The sequence below is a fragment of the Thamnophis sirtalis genome, unplaced genomic scaffold, assembly GCF_051295495.1.
Source record: "Thamnophis sirtalis isolate CommonGarterSnake01/CBP01778 unplaced genomic scaffold, rThaSir2_p1.2 scaffold_1, whole genome shotgun sequence".
Classification (NCBI taxonomy): domain Eukaryota; kingdom Metazoa; phylum Chordata; class Lepidosauria; order Squamata; family Natricidae; genus Thamnophis; species Thamnophis sirtalis.
The window spans coordinates 14,293,077-14,315,961 of NW_028261381.1; the positions used below are offsets into that span (position 1 = coordinate 14,293,077).

General features: G+C 38.4%; 1 protein-coding gene across 1 annotated transcript in view; it reads left to right on the forward strand.

Annotated features, from left to right (window-relative positions):
• The window catches only part of COL5A2 (collagen type V alpha 2 chain), a 184,311-nt gene that overhangs the window by 150,086 nt on the left and 11,340 nt on the right, over positions 1-22,885 (forward strand). Inside the window, exons 24-48 of the mRNA XM_087707986.1 lie at positions 1,034-1,087; positions 1,778-1,876; positions 2,159-2,212; positions 4,127-4,225; positions 4,309-4,362; positions 4,458-4,511; positions 5,537-5,590; positions 5,830-5,883; positions 7,797-7,841; positions 10,263-10,361; positions 11,408-11,515; positions 11,640-11,693; positions 13,496-13,549; positions 13,661-13,714; positions 14,293-14,346; positions 14,545-14,652; positions 14,748-14,801; positions 15,246-15,299; positions 16,896-17,057; positions 17,825-17,932; positions 18,473-18,580; positions 19,629-19,682; positions 20,747-20,854; positions 21,731-21,784; positions 22,434-22,541. Of these exons, the coding sequence (XP_087564112.1) occupies positions 1,034-1,087; positions 1,778-1,876; positions 2,159-2,212; positions 4,127-4,225; positions 4,309-4,362; positions 4,458-4,511; positions 5,537-5,590; positions 5,830-5,883; positions 7,797-7,841; positions 10,263-10,361; positions 11,408-11,515; positions 11,640-11,693; positions 13,496-13,549; positions 13,661-13,714; positions 14,293-14,346; positions 14,545-14,652; positions 14,748-14,801; positions 15,246-15,299; positions 16,896-17,057; positions 17,825-17,932; positions 18,473-18,580; positions 19,629-19,682; positions 20,747-20,854; positions 21,731-21,784; positions 22,434-22,541 (1,908 nt within the window). The remainder of the gene's footprint in view (positions 1-1,033; positions 1,088-1,777; positions 1,877-2,158; positions 2,213-4,126; positions 4,226-4,308; positions 4,363-4,457; positions 4,512-5,536; positions 5,591-5,829; positions 5,884-7,796; positions 7,842-10,262; positions 10,362-11,407; positions 11,516-11,639; positions 11,694-13,495; positions 13,550-13,660; positions 13,715-14,292; positions 14,347-14,544; positions 14,653-14,747; positions 14,802-15,245; positions 15,300-16,895; positions 17,058-17,824; positions 17,933-18,472; positions 18,581-19,628; positions 19,683-20,746; positions 20,855-21,730; positions 21,785-22,433; positions 22,542-22,885) is intronic.

Genomic DNA, 22,885 nt, shown 5'->3' on the forward strand with positions numbered 1-22,885 from the left:
AAAAAAACCCTCAAATTTATCCATATCCATAAATATCATCTGGCAAAATGTAATTTTGTTTGTGAATTTCAGAGAAAAGTGGTTTTTAATCCCTGTTCCTTCTTAGTTTTTAACTGGAGGAAGAATGTCATTTTTGCAATGTGCTTGTTTTCCAGTATTTAAATAAGTGACATGGTTGGTTTCTAAATATCTGCATGGCAAGCATTCACTTTTAAAATTTGTTTGATTTGTTTGCATATTTTATATAGTATAGTTTTTATTAACTAGAATAAATAATGTTGTGAAAAAATGTATCATATGGTGATTATCATTATCATTATTGTAATTTTATCAGATTTCTGCATATCCTATGCTATACATTTAAATAATAATAATAATCATCATCATCATCTTCTTCTTCTTCTTCTTCTCCTTCTCCTTCTTTTCCTCCTCCTCCTCCTCCTCCTCCTCCTCCTCCTCCTCCTCCTCCTCCTCCTCCTCCTCCTCTTCCTTCTTCCTAATGTTATTCCCATAAGAGCAGGATCCATTTTTCACATTGACAAAATGCCATCTTGCACAATCAAATCAGCATCTGGGATGTGTCTGCATTTTGATGGAGATGGCTATACCGTATATCTATTGCCGCAGAAAAATAGACCCACTCTCTTGTTGCCTGGGCCTGATGTCGGTTTGGTGTGTGTTCAGCTCAGCACTGCCCTGGCAAGTGGGCAGTGTCCAGCAGCATCACTAGGAGGAATAGACCTTACCACCATGCTGTATATTTAAATATGCTTGGTTATACATATTATTATAGCCATTTATGGATAATGATCCTGGATAAACTTAGATTTCACTAAGTAGTGGGCTTCATCAACACCTCCCAGATTCAGAGGGGTCTATTGGTAATCCTTTGGCAATTTTTATTCTTTGAATTTTTTTTTCCTCCAAATACAATGTATTTCAAATACTATTTTAAACATAAAAGGAAGTTTAAATGTCACAAGCATGAATCATACATGTCACTCCATAAAAACACATACTTTTGTTTCCATAGGGCCCTCCTGGTAATCGTGGCTTTCCAGGATCTGATGGTTTGCCAGGACCAAAGGTGAGTATAAGGATTATTAAGATCTTTTTTAACAGTACATATATTCTGGAAATGTAATCAAAATCAAAATAGTGTATCATACAAGCAATTTAATGTCATCTTCTAATTTCTCTTCTCAAAAAGTTTTCATTAAAAAAACAACAACACTCCCAGAGGAACCCCAGCTGGTAGAAATATGTTGTCATTGGCGATTTATAGCAGTAGACTTATATACCGCTTCATAGGCCTTTCAGGCCTCTCTAAGCGGTTTACAGAGAGTCAGCATATTGCCCCCAACAATCTGGGTCCTCATTTTACCCACCTCGGAAGGATGGAAGGCTGAGTCAACCCTGAGCCGGTGAGATTTGAACCGCTGACCTGCTGATCTAGCAGTAGCCTGCAGTGCTGCATTTAACCACTGCGCCACCTTGGCTTAATTTAAAGAGAGGCAGTTTTGAATTTAGAAATTAGCCAAGACCCCCTATGTGTTCATGTTGCTTTTGATGCTTCCTCTTGCTTCCTTGATGCATGTTTCTTAGCGAAATAACTCAGCCTGAAAGAAATTCTGTTCTGTAAGAGCTGTTATTGGGTAGCACAGAAATTATTTGGAAACAAAACCCAAATACTCTTGAAATCACCTCCACCCCAACACACACTTCTAATTATACCTGAAATGCCATGGAGTGATCTTGCTTTTGATTTCCTTTTCAGGGAGCTCAAGGGGAACGTGGCCCTGCGGGAGCTTCAGGCCCTAAAGGAAGCCAAGGGGATCCTGGTCGCATGGGTGAACCTGGTCTCCCAGGTGCCAGGGTAAAAAAAGAATAATAATCCTACTCTATACATCCAGACTGAACGTATCTAAAAAAAAGGGAGAGGGCTATTCAGATCCACAGATCTTGGTTAATTTATGAGAGTGCACTGTATAAATATTAATATCATTTAGGTCAAAATGAATGTGGGACTGTAGATGTCAGATATTATAACATAGTATAATTTTGGATACCTTGTGAATTAATCTTATGAATATGTTTTGGATGAAAATGGTAATCGAGTGCCAGAAATAACATTGTTTTGTAATATATTTTTTTACAGGGTCTGACAGGGAATCCAGGGGTCTCAGGTCCAGAAGGAAAACTTGGTCCCTTGGTAAGTAAATTGAGACATTTGTGGGAGAATTTAGTTGACTTGTGTCTAGAGCTATGTGACTAAAAAGTTTAAGTAGTTGAGTGGGATCTTGGTTCTTGATAGCCTTATTCTTGCTTTCCTTCTGTATCCCTTTAGAGACAGTGGTGGGTTGCCAATTTTTTACTACCAGTTCAGGGGCTCACTCGCATGCGCTCACGATGTTTCTGTCCAGGCGGGTGGGGGAGCTTCTCGCCACTGCTACTATTCTTTGGCCCGATCTGGGCCAAACCAGGAGCAACCCACTTCTGTTCAGAGAGCAATTCTCATGAGGGTAGGAAGAAAAAGAGAACATTTTATCTGAGTACCCAACCTGGTGAGGGAGGACATGGGACTGGTTTTTTAAAGGCATCAAGCTAGAAATTAGGAGCCCCCAAATTCTAGTCAAGAAAAGAAAACTGCAGGCAGTTATCAGGATTCAAGACTCACTGGAAAGTAAAAACAAAACCAATCAACACTTCAACCTTTAGCTGAGGAATTGTTTATATGAGATATTTTTAAAAGTTAAATCTTCTTCAATAGTTACTTTGGGTCTAAATTTGCTAAACTGAGGTTAACTGTAGCTTAATGTACACCAATTAACATTTAGTTTTAGTGTTATTAACATAAAATGTTAATGTAACTAATTAACATTTAGCTTTAGCTGGTTGCCATGCCCAAGATTGAACTGTGATATCATTAACTATGGGAGAAAATAAAATCTTAGAGATTTTGTATCTTTGAATGCCAGAGGGAAACTCAAGGGCATTATCAGAATAACAATGGATCAGCTGCTCTGAATTCAAACTCCCCAATTCCTTTTATTTTTTTCACTTTTTATTTTTTTATGCACACATTCAGACACACGACAAGAGGAAAGTATTAACCTGGGTCCTTTAATATCAGATTTCCAAGTTATTTCCTGTTTCCTCTGTTACAGATGCATGCACATCTGACTTGAAAAGGGTTTCTGGATCTCTGGTTCTGTTACCCCAATAGTGTGAATTCATCATATTTCATGTTTGGGTGGTTTGCCTAACCTTAATGTTGATGTCATCTCTGTAACTGAAGCTTTAAACTCTATATGTAAATCAGAAGATGCATAGGTCGAGTGTGGGTTGATTACAGTCCAAAAATACTAGAAATAATTAATCAGCATTAGAACAATGATATCAATATAGGAATAGGGCAGTAATTTTACTGTGAATAATTTTAATCCTTTTTTGTAGTTTTGAGGAGCTCTTAAGTTATTAGAATAAAAACACATGCTATTAAGTTAGCAATAGCACTTAGATTTATATACTGTTTCACAGTACATTATAGCCCTCTCTAAGCAGTTTACAGTCAGCATATTGCCCCAAACAATCTGGGTCCTCATTTTACCCACCTTGGAAGGATGGAAGGCTGAGTCAGCCTTGAGCCTGGTGAGATCTGAACTGCTGGCAATCAGGAGTCAGCAGTACTGCATTCTAAACACTGCGCCACCACGGCTCTTACATAAATTACATGAATGATGTGGTATGTAGAGCTGGAATAATTCAAAGGACTATTACTAGCCCTATCCTTATTTTTTTCCCAAAAAGGAAGGGAGTGGAGCTGTGTAATTAGTGTCATATTCATATAACCTGTAATTGAAATTAATAGTATTTGGGATTATTATCCTGGTAATGTTTTACAGCCATGGACTAACAAACATTCGAAATGCTAAGCGAACTAACCATTTTGTGATACATATTTCCACCTTTCTAATTTAATTTCCAGAAAGATCCCGCATTGATGTGTTTGCATCCTGCATTGATAATTCAGCAACCAGTTTTACACACAGACACAGACACATGAGATACATGGTACATAATACAGACACAGATACATGAGATTAAATGTTTGATGTTTCCTTAGGGTGCTCCAGGAGAAGATGGTCGGCCAGGCCCTGCAGGTCCAATTGGAATTAGAGGCCAGCCGGGCAGCATGGGTCTTCCTGGACCAAAAGGGAGCAGTGTAAGTATTGTGCTTCAGAGTTTGACCATATTTACCAAGTTATATAATATTATTAATAATGTATTAATCATATATTTAAATAGGGGGATCCCGGGAAACCCGGAGAAGCAGGAAATGCTGGTGTCTCGGGGCAGAGGGTAAGTATAATTCTTTTCTTAGAAAGTTCTAAACCATAGCATTTATAGTGCACGAGCTTATGCGTTAATCAACTGTATTTATTATACCATTTTAGGGGGCACCAGGAAAAGATGGTGAAGTTGGCCCCGCTGGTCCTGTTGGGCCCCATGTAAGTTCTATCTGAACATTTTTGGTGTGAAAGAATATCATTCAAAATTAATATTGAATGGCACTGAAATTCCAAGTGAATAAGAGTCCTGTATATTCTGTTCATTCTTTTAAATTCATGATCACGTCTTTGGTAAATTCATTTTTGAACAGCATGGTAGTAAGAAGAAGGAAAGGTGCGATATAGTTCATGATGGGGTAGAGAACAATTGGAGGAAAACATACCTTGCTGAAATACAAAGGCAGAATATTTGCCATCCAGTTCTTTTATCAAAGGAATTTTCACTTACATCCATATGAATTGCCACATCTGTTATAGCATACATATTATAAAAATGATAAAAAGGAACATTCCCCCCCCCTCCACTGAAATATTGAAAGAGATGCATTCATTTTTTCTATTTTGAACAGACACATAGGCCATTGATGCTGGCAACCCAGATGTTTTATTTTATTTATTCTATCAATTGCTGTCACATTAAAAAAAAACAATTTAGAGAAAAGGAAAACCATTCCTGATCGCTTGTCATAAGCGATATCTAAATATCTAAAATCACATAGATTCCAAGGGGAAACTGTCTGAATAAATAAAGCAATAAGTCAAATTAACTTATTAACTCTATGTAAATATTACAGTGTTTCCCTGAAAATAAAACAGGGTCTTATTTTTTTCTGACCCCCGAAATAAGTACTTGGCCTGATTTTCAGCGAGGTCTTTTTATTTTTGAGGTGCAGGAGGTGGTGAGTGGGGTCGCCTCATGGCTGCTGCTGTGTTGCAATATTTTCAGGGAGGGCTTATTTTAGCACATGCACTCAAAAGCCCGATTGGGCTTATTATCTGGAAAGGTCTTATTTTCGGGGAAACAGGGTAGCAGCTTGTTTGATTAGCCAAATTGCAGTAACTTTGAGTGAGCAATAACAAAAGAACAATATCTTCCTATTATGGTATCGGGATATTGAAGCATGTATGATTAAGCTGTTATGGTACCATGTGAAATCATTTAAAAAAAACATTTCTTTGTATAGGGACCAGCAGGAGAAAGAGGAGAACAAGGTCCTCCAGGTCCCACAGGATTTCAGGTGAGTCTTTTTGAAATCAATTTTCAATATAAAGCCATCCAAGGACTTTTAGATTGTTATTAGTTTGAGCAAAACAAATTTAATAAAATAACTTCCAAAGTAATGATCACCATGTTTTTGGATTACTTATGAACTATTTTTGTGCTCAAATTAAAATGCCACTGAAGCAGTATTTTCAACCTATAGTCTTACATATGCTGACCATCTGATTTGTTTTTGGTTTCTTTATTTCCTTGTAGGGTTTACCCGGTACCCCAGGCCCTCCAGGAGAAGGGGGAAAACCAGGTGATCAGGTAACTGTTGTATAATGGTTTTGCATGAGTGATTAATTTTGCCTGTTTTTAACTAATTCATTCCTTTAATTTTTTTAGCACTGTTAACTTATTATTATAGTGTAAGCCACTCAGAGTCACTTTATCAGTAAGATGGGCAGCTTAGAAATGAAATGAAATGAATAAATATTTGTATAACTGTTTTCCCCCTCAGAACTTGTGTTGCTTTTGAGAGAATATATATTGTCATGGGGTGGGGCGAGGGGATGTCAAATGTGTACAACATGTATTAAACTTGTCCAGCTTGATGGAGAAAAGCAGAAAATTTAATTAAAAATCTGAACTGTCAAGATGTTTTGTCCTCACAATTGCAGAAAATCCATTCCTTCCTTCCTCTTCCTTCCTTCCTTCCTTCCTTCCTTCCTTCCTTCCTTCCTTCCTTCCTTCCTTCCTTCCTTCCCTCCCTCCCTCCTTCCCTCTCTCCATCCTTTGCATAGAAACGTTACGTAGAAGACATTTTTGTTGTTTAATCTAATTACTTATTTAATTTCCTATTTCTTTGGTACCAAGACACTCCAGTTGCTGAATTCATCTGGCTGTAGGAATAAAGGGAGAAGATATTTCAGCAACCAAGAGCAAAACCTCAGAGTCCCAATGTAATAATCGCCATGATGAGCTTACTTCCTGTGCAGCTGTTCCTAGATAGAGCTGGGGTGCAAGTAGGGAGGGTTTTGGTTCAGCTTCTTGCACATGAACAATTTAGACCAGTCCCTCTTTTCTGAAAAGACATGGTTGGGACATTGTGGGCCTTTGGATGTCTAGGTCATATGGGCAACAGGAAATGTCTCAAGACATCTCAGGAACTCTCCTTTAATTCTTTGATAGCATGGAAGAACATTAGCTAGATACTGATCTAGGAATGCCCTGCGTCCTTAATCTTCCTCACATTCCTTGCTGAGCCTTTTTTTTAAAGGCTGAAGTCATAGCATATTTTCCAAGGAGAAGCTCCCATTGCACCGGGAACTTTTATTAATGGGAACAATTACCTCTACTAGACCGATAAGATCGCATAGATTAGGCCTCCTCCGAATTCCATAAGTCAGCCAGTGTAGACTGGCAACTACCCGGAGGAGAGCCTTCTCGGTGGCTGCTCCGACCCTCTGGAACGAACTCCCCGTGGAGATTCGGACCCTCACCACCCTCCAGACCTTCTGCGCCGCCCTTAAAATCTGGCTGTCCCGGCTGGCCTGGGGTTAAAGACTCTAACCCCACTCGAATTGTATGACTGTTGTGTTCTTAAATGATGTAGTGTCTTTATGTTGTAAATTGTTTGTTCTCCCCCCCCCTTTTGAACTGTGAGCCGCCCTGAGTCCCCCCAGGGAAAAGGGCGGCATACAAATAAAGTGACTATGACTATGACTATGACAAGCACAGCACCAGCATCAGCATCAGCATCAGTAATAAGATACAGCAGTAACATGGACCTTCTCTTTCATAATTTGTTGCCCAGTACCAACAAAGCCTAATTCATTCTCTCTCTCTCTCTCTTTCTCTCTCTCTCTCTCTCTCTCTCTCCCCCACTCCCTCCCTCCCTCCCTCCTTCCCCCCCCACTCACCCTTCACCTACTTATCTACCTATCATCAGAGTACTTTTGAGTTACTATGCTTAATGTTGCTTTTGTTGCTGATTTTGTGTTGTAATTCTGGAAGATCTGTGAGTGTACCTTTCCTTCTCTACCTGTTTGCAAGTTGCTAATGTACTTGGTCTTATAGGGTATTCATGAAGAGGAACACAGTGAGAAAAACCCACAGCTTACTATATTTGACACCATTGCCATATTTTTAAAATCACCAATAACTAATCCCTAATTCTCTTTTCCTCTCTCTGTATATAGTTAGCTATAATTTATCTCTCTTTTTAATACTTGTCTTAGGGTGTTCATGGTGATCCTGGAGCAGTAGGTCCCTTAGGCCCAAGGGTAAGTTTGATTTCTTAATAATGACTTTTCAGAGCAAATTTTCAGAATATTCTTAAAATTAATTTTGGAAGAAAAACAACCATGCATATTGTAATAGTGAGTTGCAGAAATACCTAAGAGTCAAGTTGCATATGCAGGTGAAACTCGAAAAATTAGAAAATCGTGAAAAAGTTCATTTATTCCAGTAATGCAACTTAAAAGGTGAAACTAACATATGAGATAGACTCATTACATGCAAAGCAAGATAGTTCAAGCCGTGATTTGTCATAATTGTGATGACTATGGCTTACAGTGCATGAAAACCCCAAATCCACAATCTCAGAAAATTAGAATTTTGTGAAAAGGTGCAATATTCTAGGCCCAAGGTGTCCCACTCTGATCAGCTAATTAAGTCATAACACCTGCAAAGGGTTCCTGAGCCTTTAAATGGTCTCTCAGTCTGGTTCAGTAGGAATCACAATCATGGGAAAGACTGCTGACCTGACAGTTGTGCAGAAAACCATCATTGACACCCTTCATAAAGCCTCAAAAGGTAATTGCAAAAGAAGTTGGATGTTCCCAAAGTGCTGTATCAAAGCACGTTAATAGAAAGTTATGTGGAAGGGAAAAGTGTGGAAGAAAAAGGTGCACAAGCAGCAGAGATGACCGCAGCCTGGAGAGGATTGTCAGGAAAAGGCCATTCAAAAGTGTTGGGGACTTCCATAAGGAGTGGACTGAGGATGGAGTCAGTGCATCAAGAGCTACCACGCACAGATGGATCCTGGACATGGGCTTCAAATGTCGTATTCCTCTTGTCAAGCCACTCCTGAACAACAAACAACATCAGAAGCATCTTACCTAGGCTAAAGAAAAACAGACCTGGTCTATTGCTCAGTGGTCCAAAGTCCTCTTTTCTGATGAGAGCAACCTTTGCATCTCATCTGGAAACCAAGGACCCAGAGTATGGAGGAAGAATGGAGAGGCACACACTGCAAGATGCTTGAAGTCTAGTATGAAGTTTCCACAGTCTGTGTTGATTTGAGGAGCCATGTCTGCTGGTGTTGGTCTACTGTGCTTCATTAAGTCCAGGGTCAATGCAGCCATCTACCAGGAGATTTTGGACCACTTCATGCTTCCTTCCACAGATGAGCTTTATGGGGATGCTGACTTCATTTTCCAGCAGGACTTGGCACCTGCCCACACTGCCAAAAGCACCAAAACCTGGTTCAATGACCATGGGATTACTGTGCTTGATTGGCCAGCAAACTCACCTGAGAAAAATGAGAGACATGAGACCAAACAATGCAGAAGAGCTGAAGGCCGCTATTGAAACATTCTGGTCTTCCATAACACCTCAGCAGTGCCACAGGCTGATAGCTTCCATGCCATGCCGCATTGAGGCAGTAATTGCTGCAAAAGGGGCCCAAACCAAGTACTGAGTATATATGCATGCTTATACTTTTCAGAGGTCCGATATTGTTCTATACAATCCTTGCTTAATTGATGTATGTAATATTCTAATTTTCTGAGATGGTGGATTTGGGGTTTTCATGAGCTGTAAGCCATAATCATCACCATTATGACAAATCACCGCTTGGACTATCTTGCTTTGCATGTAGTGAGTCTATCTCATATATTAGTTTCACCTTTAAAGTTGCATTACTGAAATAAAGGAACTTTTGCACGATATTCTAATTTTTCGAGTTTCACCTGTATTACAGTTTGAATTCATGACAATAAACACATTCTCCCCGAGCTCAGATCAGCAAAACAAACAAACAAAGAAGTCCCTGTACAATATCAGGTTTATATTTATCTGAAATATTTTGAGTCTTTGATTTTTCATTTCAACAGGACATTATTCTGTCACAGATTCTAGAACCCTTTGAATTAGCTGTTTGTTTCTGTTTATTAATTGGTATTCTTAGCTTATATTGCTTTACATATTTCAGTGCTGTGTACATTGCATTGTACATGTAATTTTTGGGTGCTTGCCATTCAGGTAGTAGCTTGATGCAGATCCATTTAACTCTAGAGATGAAAGTTCATCACCAATATCTACAACCATGTGATGTGTTACAGTTTAATGAGTAACAACACCTCCACAACTTATAGCAATTAGGGGAAATTGTTAGGATTATATGATACGTACCAAATCTGCAGAGAATAGCATCCCCAGGCAACCTGCTGCTCTCCAATATTTTGATCCACAACTTAGCTGGCCATTTTGGCTGAGTTCAAGTTTAACTTCAAAATATATAAAGACCATTAGATCAGTATCCCTTAATGAGGAAGGGCAGTTTTAAATATACTGTTAAAGAAATATTGCCAATGTCAGCAGGTTCATCTTTCCTTTTTGTAAAATTCATTGCTAGCATATATGGAATGAGTTTGATAGAACTACATTTACAATCACTAAATTATTTTAAATGTTATTTCCAGGGAGAACGTGGCCATCCAGGTGAAAGAGGGACCCCAGGATCATCTGGTCTTCAGGGGGAAAAGGGTATGGCTGGAGGTCAAGGTCCTGATGGTCCAAAGGTAAGCAGTGTCCATATGTACTATAAGTGGGTATGCATGTCTGCACACACCATTTGTCTCCATATATAGAGAGTGGATGATGCTTACAGCAGTGTTCATCCAATCAAGTAGTAAAATAGAGATATGGACATTCTTAAAATGAGCTTGACTCCTGGTAACTGCATCCATGAAGGTTTTTTTTGGGTGATGGTGGTGTCTTTCTCTGGAATGTTTTTCCATCTTCCTAGACTAGCCAACGAATCTGGAATTTCTAGGTTGATGCCCACACAAGGAACAAACAGTAGTTATAATAAATCAAGTTTTGTACAGCTTAGGGTTTTTGTGGATGTCATTAACTTTATTTTAAGATGGTTGACAAGTTCGTTTTAACATTATAAAGTAAAACTAGAATAAAGTAAAACTAAAAATTTTGTTTATTTACTAATATGGAGAACATACATTAATTAAAATAGAGTTCCTCTAAAGAACATATCAATGAGATTATATAAGTGATGGTATTTTGACATATTTTTCTGTGGATTTATTTTATATTACATTTGTTCCCAATTTTATTTGGAGAATAAAAGGGCTAAAATAAAGACAAAGAACTCACATTTATACATACATTGACAAACAAATCAGGTTTGTAATCCTCAATTGTCTGAACTTACAACATTTTTGACACCTTTCAGGTTTTAGGAGACAGATCTAATTGAGATCCATTCTGAAATAGCTCTGCTGAACAATCACATTCAGACAACAAAACATTGGTTAAGCCACAGTTTATATAACACCAGTGCATTGCTGTTTATGGCTGATGACCTGCATTTTGATGGCTCATAAGTTGAAGAAATCTGAGATATTTTTCAATTCAGAAGAAATGTGATTCCTTATGGTACATCCTAACAGGACATTCCTGTGTTCTGGAGATGAGGAAATGCACCCATCTTAAAAAAATGCAAGGAGGGTCTGTCCAATAGATAGATAGAGAGACCAATAGGATCACAAATTTGTTCCTTTCCCCAAAATTACTTCCTCCCCTTTAACTTCCTTTTCCTTTTGTTCAGGGAAATCCAGGCCCTTCAGGAGCATCAGGAGATCAAGGCCCACCTGGTCTTCAGGGAATGCCTGGAGAGAGAGGCCTGGCTGGAACACCTGGCCCCAAGGGTGATCGGGTAAACTTTTTAGAAATGTCCATGACTTCTCTTTTCTGTAGGAGGATTTTCTTTTCTTTTCTACACAACCTTACATCTTTATATAATTATTTGTAAATGACTTTTTTCCTTATGCTTTTTTCAGGGCAGCATAGGAGAAAAAGGAGGTGAAGGTACAGCTGGCAATGATGGGGCCAGAGTAAGTGGAGAGTCCTCTTTTTATTCTAATAGTGCTGGGTCTTAATGAGAGATTATAACTAACAGGTTGCAATAGTGGTGAATATCTGTAATTTGGGTGTAGGATGAGGACGGAGGTTCATTCTCCAAACTTTTGGGTTGGTTTCCGAACATATAGTGACCAGGCTAGGTAACATCTTCAGTGGAATTTAGGGGATGTTAGTGTCAATGTTTATAATGGCTTGTGAGAGTCTTGTGATGGGTCAGCTGTGAGTCATAGAATAGAACAGAATAGAATAGAATAAAATTCTTTATTGGCCAAGTGTGATTGGACACGCAAGGAATTTGTCTTTGGTGCATATGCTTTCAGGGTACATAAAAAGACAATATACATTTGTCAAGAATCATAAGGTATAACATAAGGTACAAATAAGCAATCAGGAAACAATCAATATCAATATAAATCGTAAGGATATAAGCAACAAAGTTACAATCCTTCAATCATAAGTGGGAGAAGATGGGTGATAGGAATGATGAGAAGACCAATGGCAATAGGAATGCAGCCTTAGTGAATAGTTTGACAGTGGTGAGGGAATTATTTGCTTAGCAGAGTGATGGCGTTTGAGAAAAAACTGTTCTTGTATCTAGTTGTCTTAGTGTAAATGATGCTCTATAGCATCATTTTGAGGGTAGGAGTGGAAATAATTTGTGTCCAGGATGCAAGGGATCTGTAAATATTTTCACGGCCCCCTTTTGGACTCATGCAGTGTACAGGTCCTCAATGGAAGGCAGGTTGGCAGTAATTGTTTTTTCTGCAGTTCTGATTATCCTCTGAAGTTTGTGTCTGTCTTGTTGGGTTGCAGAACTAAACCGGACAGTTATAGAGGTACAGATGACAGACTCAATAATTCCTCTGTAGAACAGAATCAGCAGCTCCTTGGGCAGTTTGAGCTTCCTGAGTTGGCACAGAAAGAACATTCTTTGTTGTGCTTTTTTAATGACGTTTTTGATGTTAGGTGTTCTTTTTAGGTCTTGAGATATGATAGAACCTAGAAATTTGAAGGTCTCTACTGTTGATACTGTGTTATCTAGTATTGTAAGAGGTGGTAGTATGGGAGGGTTTCTCCTAAAGTCTACCACCATTTCTACGCTTTTGAGGGTGCTCAGTTCCAGATTTTTCCGGTTGCACCACGAGTATGGTTGTTCAACCTGTCGTCTGTATGTAGTTTCATCATTGTCTCGAATGAAATCAATCACTGTTGTATCATCTGCAAACTTCAGTAGTTTATAACAGATGGATCATTTGAGATGCAGTCATTGGTATATACAGAGAAGAGAAGTGAAGAGAGCACACAGCCCTGTGCTAATTGTACAGGTATCTGATATGATTTTGCCTAGCTTCACCTAGAGTCATCAGTGAATCTTATGATGGGTCTTGTGATAAGGAGATTACATCAGGTCCAGGTTTGAAACCAGGTAATGAAACGTTCAGAAACCAATCCCAAAGCTCAGAGAACGAATCTTCACTCTCAACTAATAGCATATTACAGCATATTTTTGATATCACGTATTAGTAAACCTGAACTGATTTGTAGGAGGAGCTCACATGCTATAAATGTTTGAAGGCACCAAATTCTATTCCAAATAAAGTTTTGTTCTGATTTATTAGGGTTCTTAGCTCTTCCTCTAGCCTAACCTCATGAATATCAGTGGTCCAGCATGGCTTTCTTTTCTGAAGAAAGTAAAAAAGTAAAAAAATAAAATAAGAGCTTGTACAAATCATGAAAGATTGCTTGTCTTACTGGAATTATGATTGTCTCCTAGGGACTCCCAGGTCCATTAGGCCCAAATGGCCCCGGAGGTCTGGCTGGTGAAAAGGTAAAACAGTTAGTAAAACTATCAACTATCCAGTGGGTTTATTATTATGTTATAGTACAACTTTTCAGGATGATATATGATAATATCTAATAGCCTTTTCTTTAATTTAAGGGAGAACCCGGTCCTCGGGGTTTAGTTGGCCCTGCAGGCTCTCGTGGAAATCCTGTAAGTAAAGAATCACATTGTCCGAATTTTCCTAAGTTGGATGTTGGTATTGTTATTATGCACAATGACAATTTTTCCCCCACTGCTTTTTCTGTTTACCACTCATTCATCCTCTCTTTCTCTCTTCACCTTCCATAATACTGCTAATCGAAAAAAATAATGACTGCCTATCAATTTATAATAGAACATATAATTTTGAATGTAACTGTATAATATTTTAAAAAAATATTGCATCAATTACATCATATATTAAGGCATCGTAATTCTATATACCATATATTCTTGGGAAGAGTCAGATTGCCTGTTTTAGCATTTATAGAATTCCAGTAGTGGTGATGATGATTGAAACTTTTTAAATATATTAACAAGATCATCTATACATCTATACGGTTGTGTGGTGATTGATACCATTAGTTGCTTCTGCAAAACACATTCTATAAATGTATTTAGCATACAACCAGTTTATTTTATTTTTAACCAGAGTAAATCATGAACTGCCGAAGTTGCATCATAAAAAATAGCAAAAATTGTATGTTTTTAACATTCTTTTGGAATGTCTTTTTTTTTTTTCCTCCTAGGGTTCCCGTGGTGAAAATGGCCCAACTGGCCCAGTTGGATTTGCTGGCCCTCAGGTGTGCAGCTTCTTTGAACTATTCTTTTTTTGAACCTGTGATTTCAGAGAAGGAGAACTATGTTGCAAGGCTCTTAAACACAAAATCTGTACCGGGCCTTTAAAAAAAAAACATTTTAATCAGTTAAAAATAACATTCATAACGTAGGCTTGGAATAGATGAAAGAAACGGATTGGTCATTTCTCTGAATGTCTCTAGGGCCCTGATGGTCAACCTGGTGTGAAAGGGGAACCTGGAGAACCCGGTCAGAAAGGAGATGCTGGATCCCCAGGACCTCAAGGTCTTTCAGGTTCTCATGGTCCACCAGTAAGTAAAAATCTCATTGAAAAAAAAAACCTTCTGGTTCCTATCATTTGGTGAGGCAGCTGAATGTTAATCTTCCTTTTCTTATTTCCACTCAGGGCCCGCATGGAGTTCATGGACTCAAGGGAGGCCGTGGTACAAAAGGACCCCCTGTAAGTTGATTGAGCAAAGTTCCTCTGAGTAAAATTCTAGCATTTATTTTGATTGGGATGTCTATGACTTTCTTAGCACCATTGTCTGTTTCAGATATGATGTTTGAGTCTTTATACAATAAAGAATGCTTGTCAACATATTAATATTTGCTAGGTCCCATGTATGTCAGTGGTGGGATTCAATTTTTTTTAGTACTGGTTCTGTGGGCATGACTTGTGGGCATGGCAGGGGAAGGATACTGCAAAATCCAAATTCCCTCCCCACCACACTAACCTGCTTTTCAGCTCCATTCTCCTATGGAGGGGGGTCAGCTGGGAGGCAGTGGCGGCAGGGACAGCTTATTTGCCGGTTCTCTGAACTACTCAAAATTTCCACTACCGGTTTTCCAGAATCTGTCAGAACTAGCTGAATACCACCTCTGATGTATGTTCATTTATTCCTAGGGTGCTACAGGTTTTCCTGGATCTGCTGGAAGAGTTGGACCCCCAGGACCTACAGTACGTTAGATGTTTAATTAGATATATTACAGTAAGGATTTTATTTTTAAAAGAAGTATTATAAAACAATGCAAAAGTATCATAGATCATTTTAAAAAAAATATCATGCGTGTGTCCCATTTTGTGTTAAAATAGGCAGGGGCAGAAAATGTATTTTCCTGGTATTGCTGAACTAGAACTCCCATTCATAAATGCCAAAAAAATGGTGTGAGGAAGGAAGGTTGGGACTTGAGATTCAGAATCTCAGGTTCCAGTCCTTGAGATAAGATGTCAATGTGTTATAGCAGATTATGAATTATGTGAAAAAGGTTTCTCCACTACTACTCTACTGGTGCTCTTAGGCCAAGTCAGTGGTTCTCAACCAATAGTCTGTGGACCCCTGGGGGAACTAGTGTCAACACAGGAGATCCGCAGAAGCTTGAAGAAATGTTATGATTTCAGTTTTGAGTTAAGTCTTGGGAGTCCATGAACATGGTCTGTGGCGACAAAAGGTATTTAAAGGGGATCTGTGGTGAAAAGATTGAGAACTACTGGGCCAAGTTATTGTCAAGTTATTGTCCCTCATTCAGTGCAGGATTGTCTGAGACTAAAAAGGTGGAAACATGGGCATCCACAAATGGTGGATGAATACCTGCAAGTTGATGAACATGATGTCACAACTGGACTGGAATTTCATTTGCAATACCGTGACCAACAACTTGCAGATTTTTAAACTCTCTTGGTATATACTTTTAGGGGGAAAGATTATACCAGTATTAATATCAATAAAGATAATATAAATAAAGTTACACACTCTGGTTTATGGCTAACGCTGCACAATTCATTTCTTGTAAGATAGATTTTATTTATTTCTTTATTATTTATTGAGTGTGTCACTCATCTACAAGATAACATGAATAAGAACACAGGAAATTTCTACAAATGAATGGGAACATTAGCATAGGGATGTTAGGCCCACTGGTGCTAAAGTGCTATTTCACTTGGAAGGAAATTCTACTTGGAATGCATGAAACACTATATTTAGAGGTTGGATCAATTCTATCACCTGGCTCAAGACTGTACAAAAAGATTATTGGGACTCTAAAACTTTAAGGACTATCTTGCATTTTAAGAAAAAAAATTAAGTGTGCTATGTGTATTGTTATATTGAGTAGTAAGTGAATCTTTATTGTGGTTTTTGTCCTGCTTGAGAATATTTCGGCAAAGGGATAAGAAACAGTAATATTAAAATCCAAATTAAACAAAAGAGTAAAATTATTTGCAGTATGTAAATATTGGGGTCATACCCAGTTGTATTTAATAATTAGGGAGTGTTTGACAATAATCTAATGGCAATCTATTATGTTTCCAATGCATGTAATATAGGCAACATGATTATTTATTAGAAAAGTAAGATGAAGAAAACTTAGAAATATATAATACATTTTTCTGAGGTTTGGATCAGGTCTAGAAGTGATCAGTGTAACAATGAAAGACTATTGATAAAATAGGAAGCATCCTAGCTATGCTATAGAGCAGCAATATTCTATAAATGCAGTAAAGAAGCGAAGTTATGTCACTGACCTGTCTGATTTTAACAGAAGCTTCTTTTTTCAGGGAGCTCCTGGTCCAGTTGGGCCTCTTGGTGAACCAGGCAAAGAAGGTCCTCCAGGTATTCGTGGAGATCCTGGTGGTCATGGTCGAGTAGGAGATAGAGGCCCAGCAGGACCATCTGGCGGCCCTGGAGACAAAGGAGACTCAGGAGAAGATGGACAGCATGTAAGTAGAGGGAGAAGACTGGGAAGTAGAGAAAAGTTTGTGTTTGCAAACGAAATAAGGAAACTTTCCATTCTAAACTTTTTCTTGAACCCCTCAAGAATTCAATTACTCATATACCTTTAGAAGTGAACCAGAATTATCTTATTACCAGGAGCGACGAAGCCTACAAGAATATATATTTTATGGTGATATTTCTAATCTGTGATATGGCTGCCCTTTTTTTGTTTACTAATGCTTCTAATTCTCTTTTGACATAACAACTCCTGCTTTTTTGTTCTGCACTTTTTTTCTCTTTCGTCCATTCTAATTCACGGGTCCACTCAGGCCTTTTTTCAAAATGAAGACTCTGCATTAAAGCTAAAGAAAATAATATTCTTTATCGTAACCCACAAGTGCTAGACAACTTCTGGATAGGCCCTGGATAGCAGCAGAGCGTTAGCGCTTGTATTTCTTTGCTGCTCTATAGTTGGTTGTCTGGATTTTTGCAGCTGAGATAGCACTAATTTTTGGGAAAGAGTAGAGGGAAGCCTTGATTTCAACTCAAAATGCTGAGGATCATTGAGCCTTTTTCTTCAATTCCGCCCCCCCATCACTTATTTTAGAGCAAAGAAACAAAAAACATACATTACAGCTGAAGCTTTCAGCGGCATTAGATTTTCTTATCCTTGCTATTTCTTGATTAGCTCAAATGCTAAACTATGACACCTTGGTTGAATATAAATGTTAGAGGTTGCTAAGTAAGTCCATTTTTTACTTGTGTATTCCAGGGTCCTGATGGCCCCCCAGGTCCATCTGGAACTACTGGGCAGAGAGGTATTGTGGGAATGCCAGGCCAGCGTGGAGAGAGAGGCATGCCCGGCCTGCCAGGCTCTGCAGTGAGTATTGCTACAACTGGCATTTTTGACTATGCACTCAATTCTGTTCAACTCCAGTGAAAAGAAGAACTTTTCACTCCAGTGAAAAGAAGAGCTGTAGTCCAGTATGTGAGAAGCTGCCACAGAGAAGAGGAGGTCAAATTAGTCTCCAAACCAAGAGAGGGCAGGACAAGATGGTTGGAAACTAACCAAAGAGAGAAGCAAGCTGGAATTAAGAGAAATTTCCTAACAGTGAGGACAATTAACCAGTATTACAGCTTACCTTCAGAAGTTGTGGGTGCTCCATCACTGGAGGCTTTTAATAAGAAGAGACTGGACAGCCAGTTGTCTTCAATGGTATAAAGTGTCCTGATTGAGCAGGGAGGTTGGACTAGAAGACCCCCAAAGTCCCTTCCAACACTTTTATTCTGTTACTCTATTTTACCATTGTAAGAATGTACCTATGATTGAGGCTCCTTTAAACTGATGTCTGATTATTTTGCTATACATAACAATCGCCAATGGTTTTAATCATTAACATGGTCTCTCTTTTCATGCCAGGGAACTCCTGGAAAACAAGGTCCAACTGGACCAACAGGGGACAAGGGTCCTTCTGGGCCTATTGGTACTCCAGGCGCTCCTGGACCGGTGGGTGATGCAGGGCCAGAGGTGAGTGGTTTTTCATGGGCGGTGTTGAAATAAGAATAGGTTAACAACATTATGGATTCAAATAATTGCTGTGAATAAATGTATACATTTCCAGAACTTATATTCTTTCAACGAAAATATATTTTTATCCCAATGATCCTTAAGAAAGTCAGTCCCAGATGTGGACAAGTTTTTTTTCTACTGAAAGTCTTTCAGTAGAAGTTATGAGGGAGGGTAGTCTGTTAGAGGCCTCAGTGTTGGTGGACTAAAGGAAATAGTAGGGAAGAGCTGGATGGTGTCCTCTATTCTCTTTTTTGACATGTTGTTTCTCCCCATCTTTTTGGCATTTAGTTTTTCCTCTCTTTCATTTTTGACTCAAGGAAAAATGCATAGAGATGCTACTGAAGGTTTTCAATGTTTCTTGTATTCGAGCTGTGAAATTCAGCTGAAGGCTACCAGTTGCCCTTCGTTACCTAGGCTATATCTAGGCATGAGCCGAGGTGGCGCAGTGGTTAGGGTGCAGTACTGCAGGCCACTTCAGCTGACTGCTATCTGCAGTTCGGCGGTTCAAATCTCACCGGCTCAAGGTTGATTCAGCCTTCCATCCTTCCGAGGTGGGTGAAATGAGGACCCAGACTGTGGGGGCAATATGCTGACTCTGTAAACCTCTTAGAGAGGGCTGAAAGCCCTATGAAGCGGTATATAAGTCTAACTGCTATTGCTATTACTATAAAATTTAGGAGGTTGAACAAGAGGACAGTATAATTGTTTTAAAAAATGGCAAGTATTGTAAGCCATTCTCTACTGGTATTATAATCTAGTTGGTTTTAGTAGTTTCAAAAATGCAATTTAAAAATATTGCTGCATTTTCATGAAATAGCAATATGAATATTAGTCTTAATATTATCAACACAACTTAATTTTGATCGTTCGAGTTTCCTATTATATGTCTGTGATCATCTTGTAATTTCCAAGCCTTTTTTCAAAGGCAATCCCATGTATAAAATATTATTTTAGGACAAATCTGATGTCATAATTAATCCACTTTTCCGTTTCTCATTCAACTTAGGGTCCTGCTGGTAATGATGGCACTCCTGGGCGAGATGGAGCTGTTGGTGAAAGGGTAAGTGAGTTTGAAATTTCAATGAATAAAGCTGTTATTTTCTTGTTGATTTAAAGCAGGGGTGTCAAACTCACATCGTCACGGAGTCATCATGTGATGTAACGGGGCTTGGGGCTTCCCCCCCTTCACTAAACTGGGTGTGGCCAGTGAATGACACATCCAGTCCATGAGCTGGGAGGTTGAGAGCCCTGATTTAGTTTTGTATCACCCTTTATATATTATATTATATTTAGAAAAATCACCATCAGAACTCTTAATAAGGATGACTGTTTTAAAACAAACCCAGTTTTACAACGGAAGTAAAAATGTGCCTAGTCTATTTGTTTTAGGTCTTCATGAGTTTAATTTTAGTAAGGACAGGAGTAAAAGGATTATAATTCACCATGTGGCATATAATATATTGGAAGCTAAGATAAATTAGCAGAGTGAGCCCTGCATTAAAATATTGCTATCATTATTGTTATTAAAAATTCTATGCTTCTCTACTCACAGTGGTTCAGAGTGGTGTAGACAGAAAAAACTTGGCACTTAAAATAACAAGGCAGTAATAATCAACATGCTTTATAATAACATTGACTGACAGGTTTAGAAACCCAAATCTAATATCCCCACATTCTTTCCCCCAATGTCAATTTTTTCTTCATAAACACTCATTAGGGAAGAATAGCTCCTATGTGTGAGGGCAAATTATTCTATGAGGTGTGTAAAAATCTTGCAGTGTTTGTTCCCCTTCAGAAATCCAGCAGTCAGCAACTCTCTTTTCCAGGTTCCTGGATCCCTTCCTTTTGATGTTCAGATATATTTTTTTCCTCCAACACACACTAAACATGTTCAGCTCTTATTGGACTATTTTGCAGACATGGTTTTATCTCATGACCTTCTGCTGATCCATCCCAGCTATATATGTAGATAGTTGTAGTACACAGTAGCAGTTCAGTAATAATAGTATAATAAAACAAAATGGGTAATTTTGTGTTTATAAAGATATTCACTTGGAAATGACCTGGTTGTATATATCTGATTGTATATATCTGATCGTAGAATTGGAATGGTATTTGTTGTAGGGTGATCGTGGTGAGCCTGGACCGGCAGGACTTCCTGGTTCTCAGGGAATTCCAGGTACCCCAGGGCCAGTTGGATCTCCAGGGGATGCAGGACAAAGAGGTGAACCAGTAAGTATAACCCTTCCCTTACATTATTTGCATTTCATTGACAGAACTCTTGATCATACAATCAAGTTCCCATTATCAATTTATCCTTCTTAAGACATAGCTCATAAAAGAAGAATTCTGGCCATGAAATGAGATGGCTGATGAATGTCTATTAATGTTTCTGAGTTAAGAAATATTTTATTGGCTAGTAGATTTGCTGCTGTAGTTTCCTAGAGGGCCCATTTGCCAAGCCCTACTGTGAATCCTTTATGATCTTCTATAAAGCAGCTGTGTAGTTGAAATACTAAATGAATGAATGTTCTAAGCCATAGGTTCTTAATCTGGGTTCCATGGATCCCTTCTGTGGATCAATTTTAGGGCTCTCTAAGCTCAGCATCAACCTTGGAGCTCCTGTGGGATCATGTATGATGGTTGCATTGTGTTTAGGTTGATGTTCTCTGGCAATCTTGCTTTCGAACTTTTTTTAAAGTATTTTTTAATAAATGTGACACTATTGGTTATATGCCACCCACAATCACATTTTGTGAGATGAGCAGCCATATAAATATGTTTAATAAATTTTAAAAAAGATTATTTTCATTAACCTCTAGCTGAAATTTACTTTTTCATTCTGTTACAAGCAACAGGAGAACATATAGCTTCAAGTCTCCAAAAGTGCTTCTTCAGTAAATTTCATTATCTAAATTTATTACAATGATTTATAGTTTGATAACTACGTTTGAGCAGTTTCCTATATCCATGAATTTTATTTCATCCATTTTTCTACTAAAGTTTCAATAGACCCTCAAAGGTTCCATAACACAAAGCCTGTAGGAAACTCTGTTCTAAGCATATAAATGCAATCATAAATGAAACCATCTTTTCATTTCATTCCAGGGTTCACGAGGCCCAGTAGGTCCTCCAGGCCGTGCTGGAAAACGAGGTTTGCCCGTATGTTCTCTACATTTTCTTTTAATGGAAATCTTAATGGTTTGGAAAATAGTTGTACTCTTGGTTAAAAATAAATTCAACAACACAAGTTTCATATATCTGTATTTTAGAGCTCAATGTAACTGAAGCTTATGAAAAAGAAAGTAATAATTAAAATATATTAATTGCTCATATTAGATTTACCTGTACTGTATCTAGTTCCAGGGAGAAGATAAATATTCTTAAATATTTTTACATCTGACATTTTAAATTTTCTGTATGTATTTATGTACACCATAAATGGATGCAGGAGATTAAAACCAATAGGAAGAATCCACAATTATAAGGGGAGTTTGTCTAGAGTCTAAATAGATACCTTTTCAGTACATATCAATAGATACCTTTTCAGTACACATCAATTTGACTTTTGAATAGCTTTGCACTAGTCAATATATATACAACACACACAGAGATATGTGAATATGTGAATGATATGGGATATAGTTTTAAAAAAGTAAACTGGTGGTACTGAAATCTATCAGAAATGGAGCGCATTGCTAATGCCTGATTTGAAAAGCATAGAAATATGTTTATTCTAGGGTTGGTTTTAGATGGATTGTACCTTTGTGTTTTATTTTTGCTTTATTTTGTTTTATTTTTCTAATTTAAGGGTCCCCAAGGTCCTCGTGGCGACAAAGGTGACAATGGTGATCGAGGGGACAGGGGACAAAAAGGTCATCGAGGTTTCACTGGCCTGCAAGGTCTCCCTGGACCTCCTGTAAGACATTATCTATATGTTTTTTTTTAATTCCAGTTCTCCATTGGCAACTGCCATTTTTGTACATATATCATATTGCACTTGGAACTACCTTCTTCCCAGTGGTGGGTTCCGGATTACGTTTCAACCGGTATGGTTGGAACAGCCCCGGAGTTACCCACATGCATGCGTGCATGGATGCATTGTAGCATCAAATGACGCTTCCGTAAGCCTTCACGATACTCCAATTTCTCGGTGGAGCTTAAAGCACAGTTAAGGAGCCCGGGCGGGCAGGTGGACCCTCCGGAGCACTGTACCAGAATGGTACCTGGTGCTCCAGGCAGGATCTGGTATGCCCGTACCGG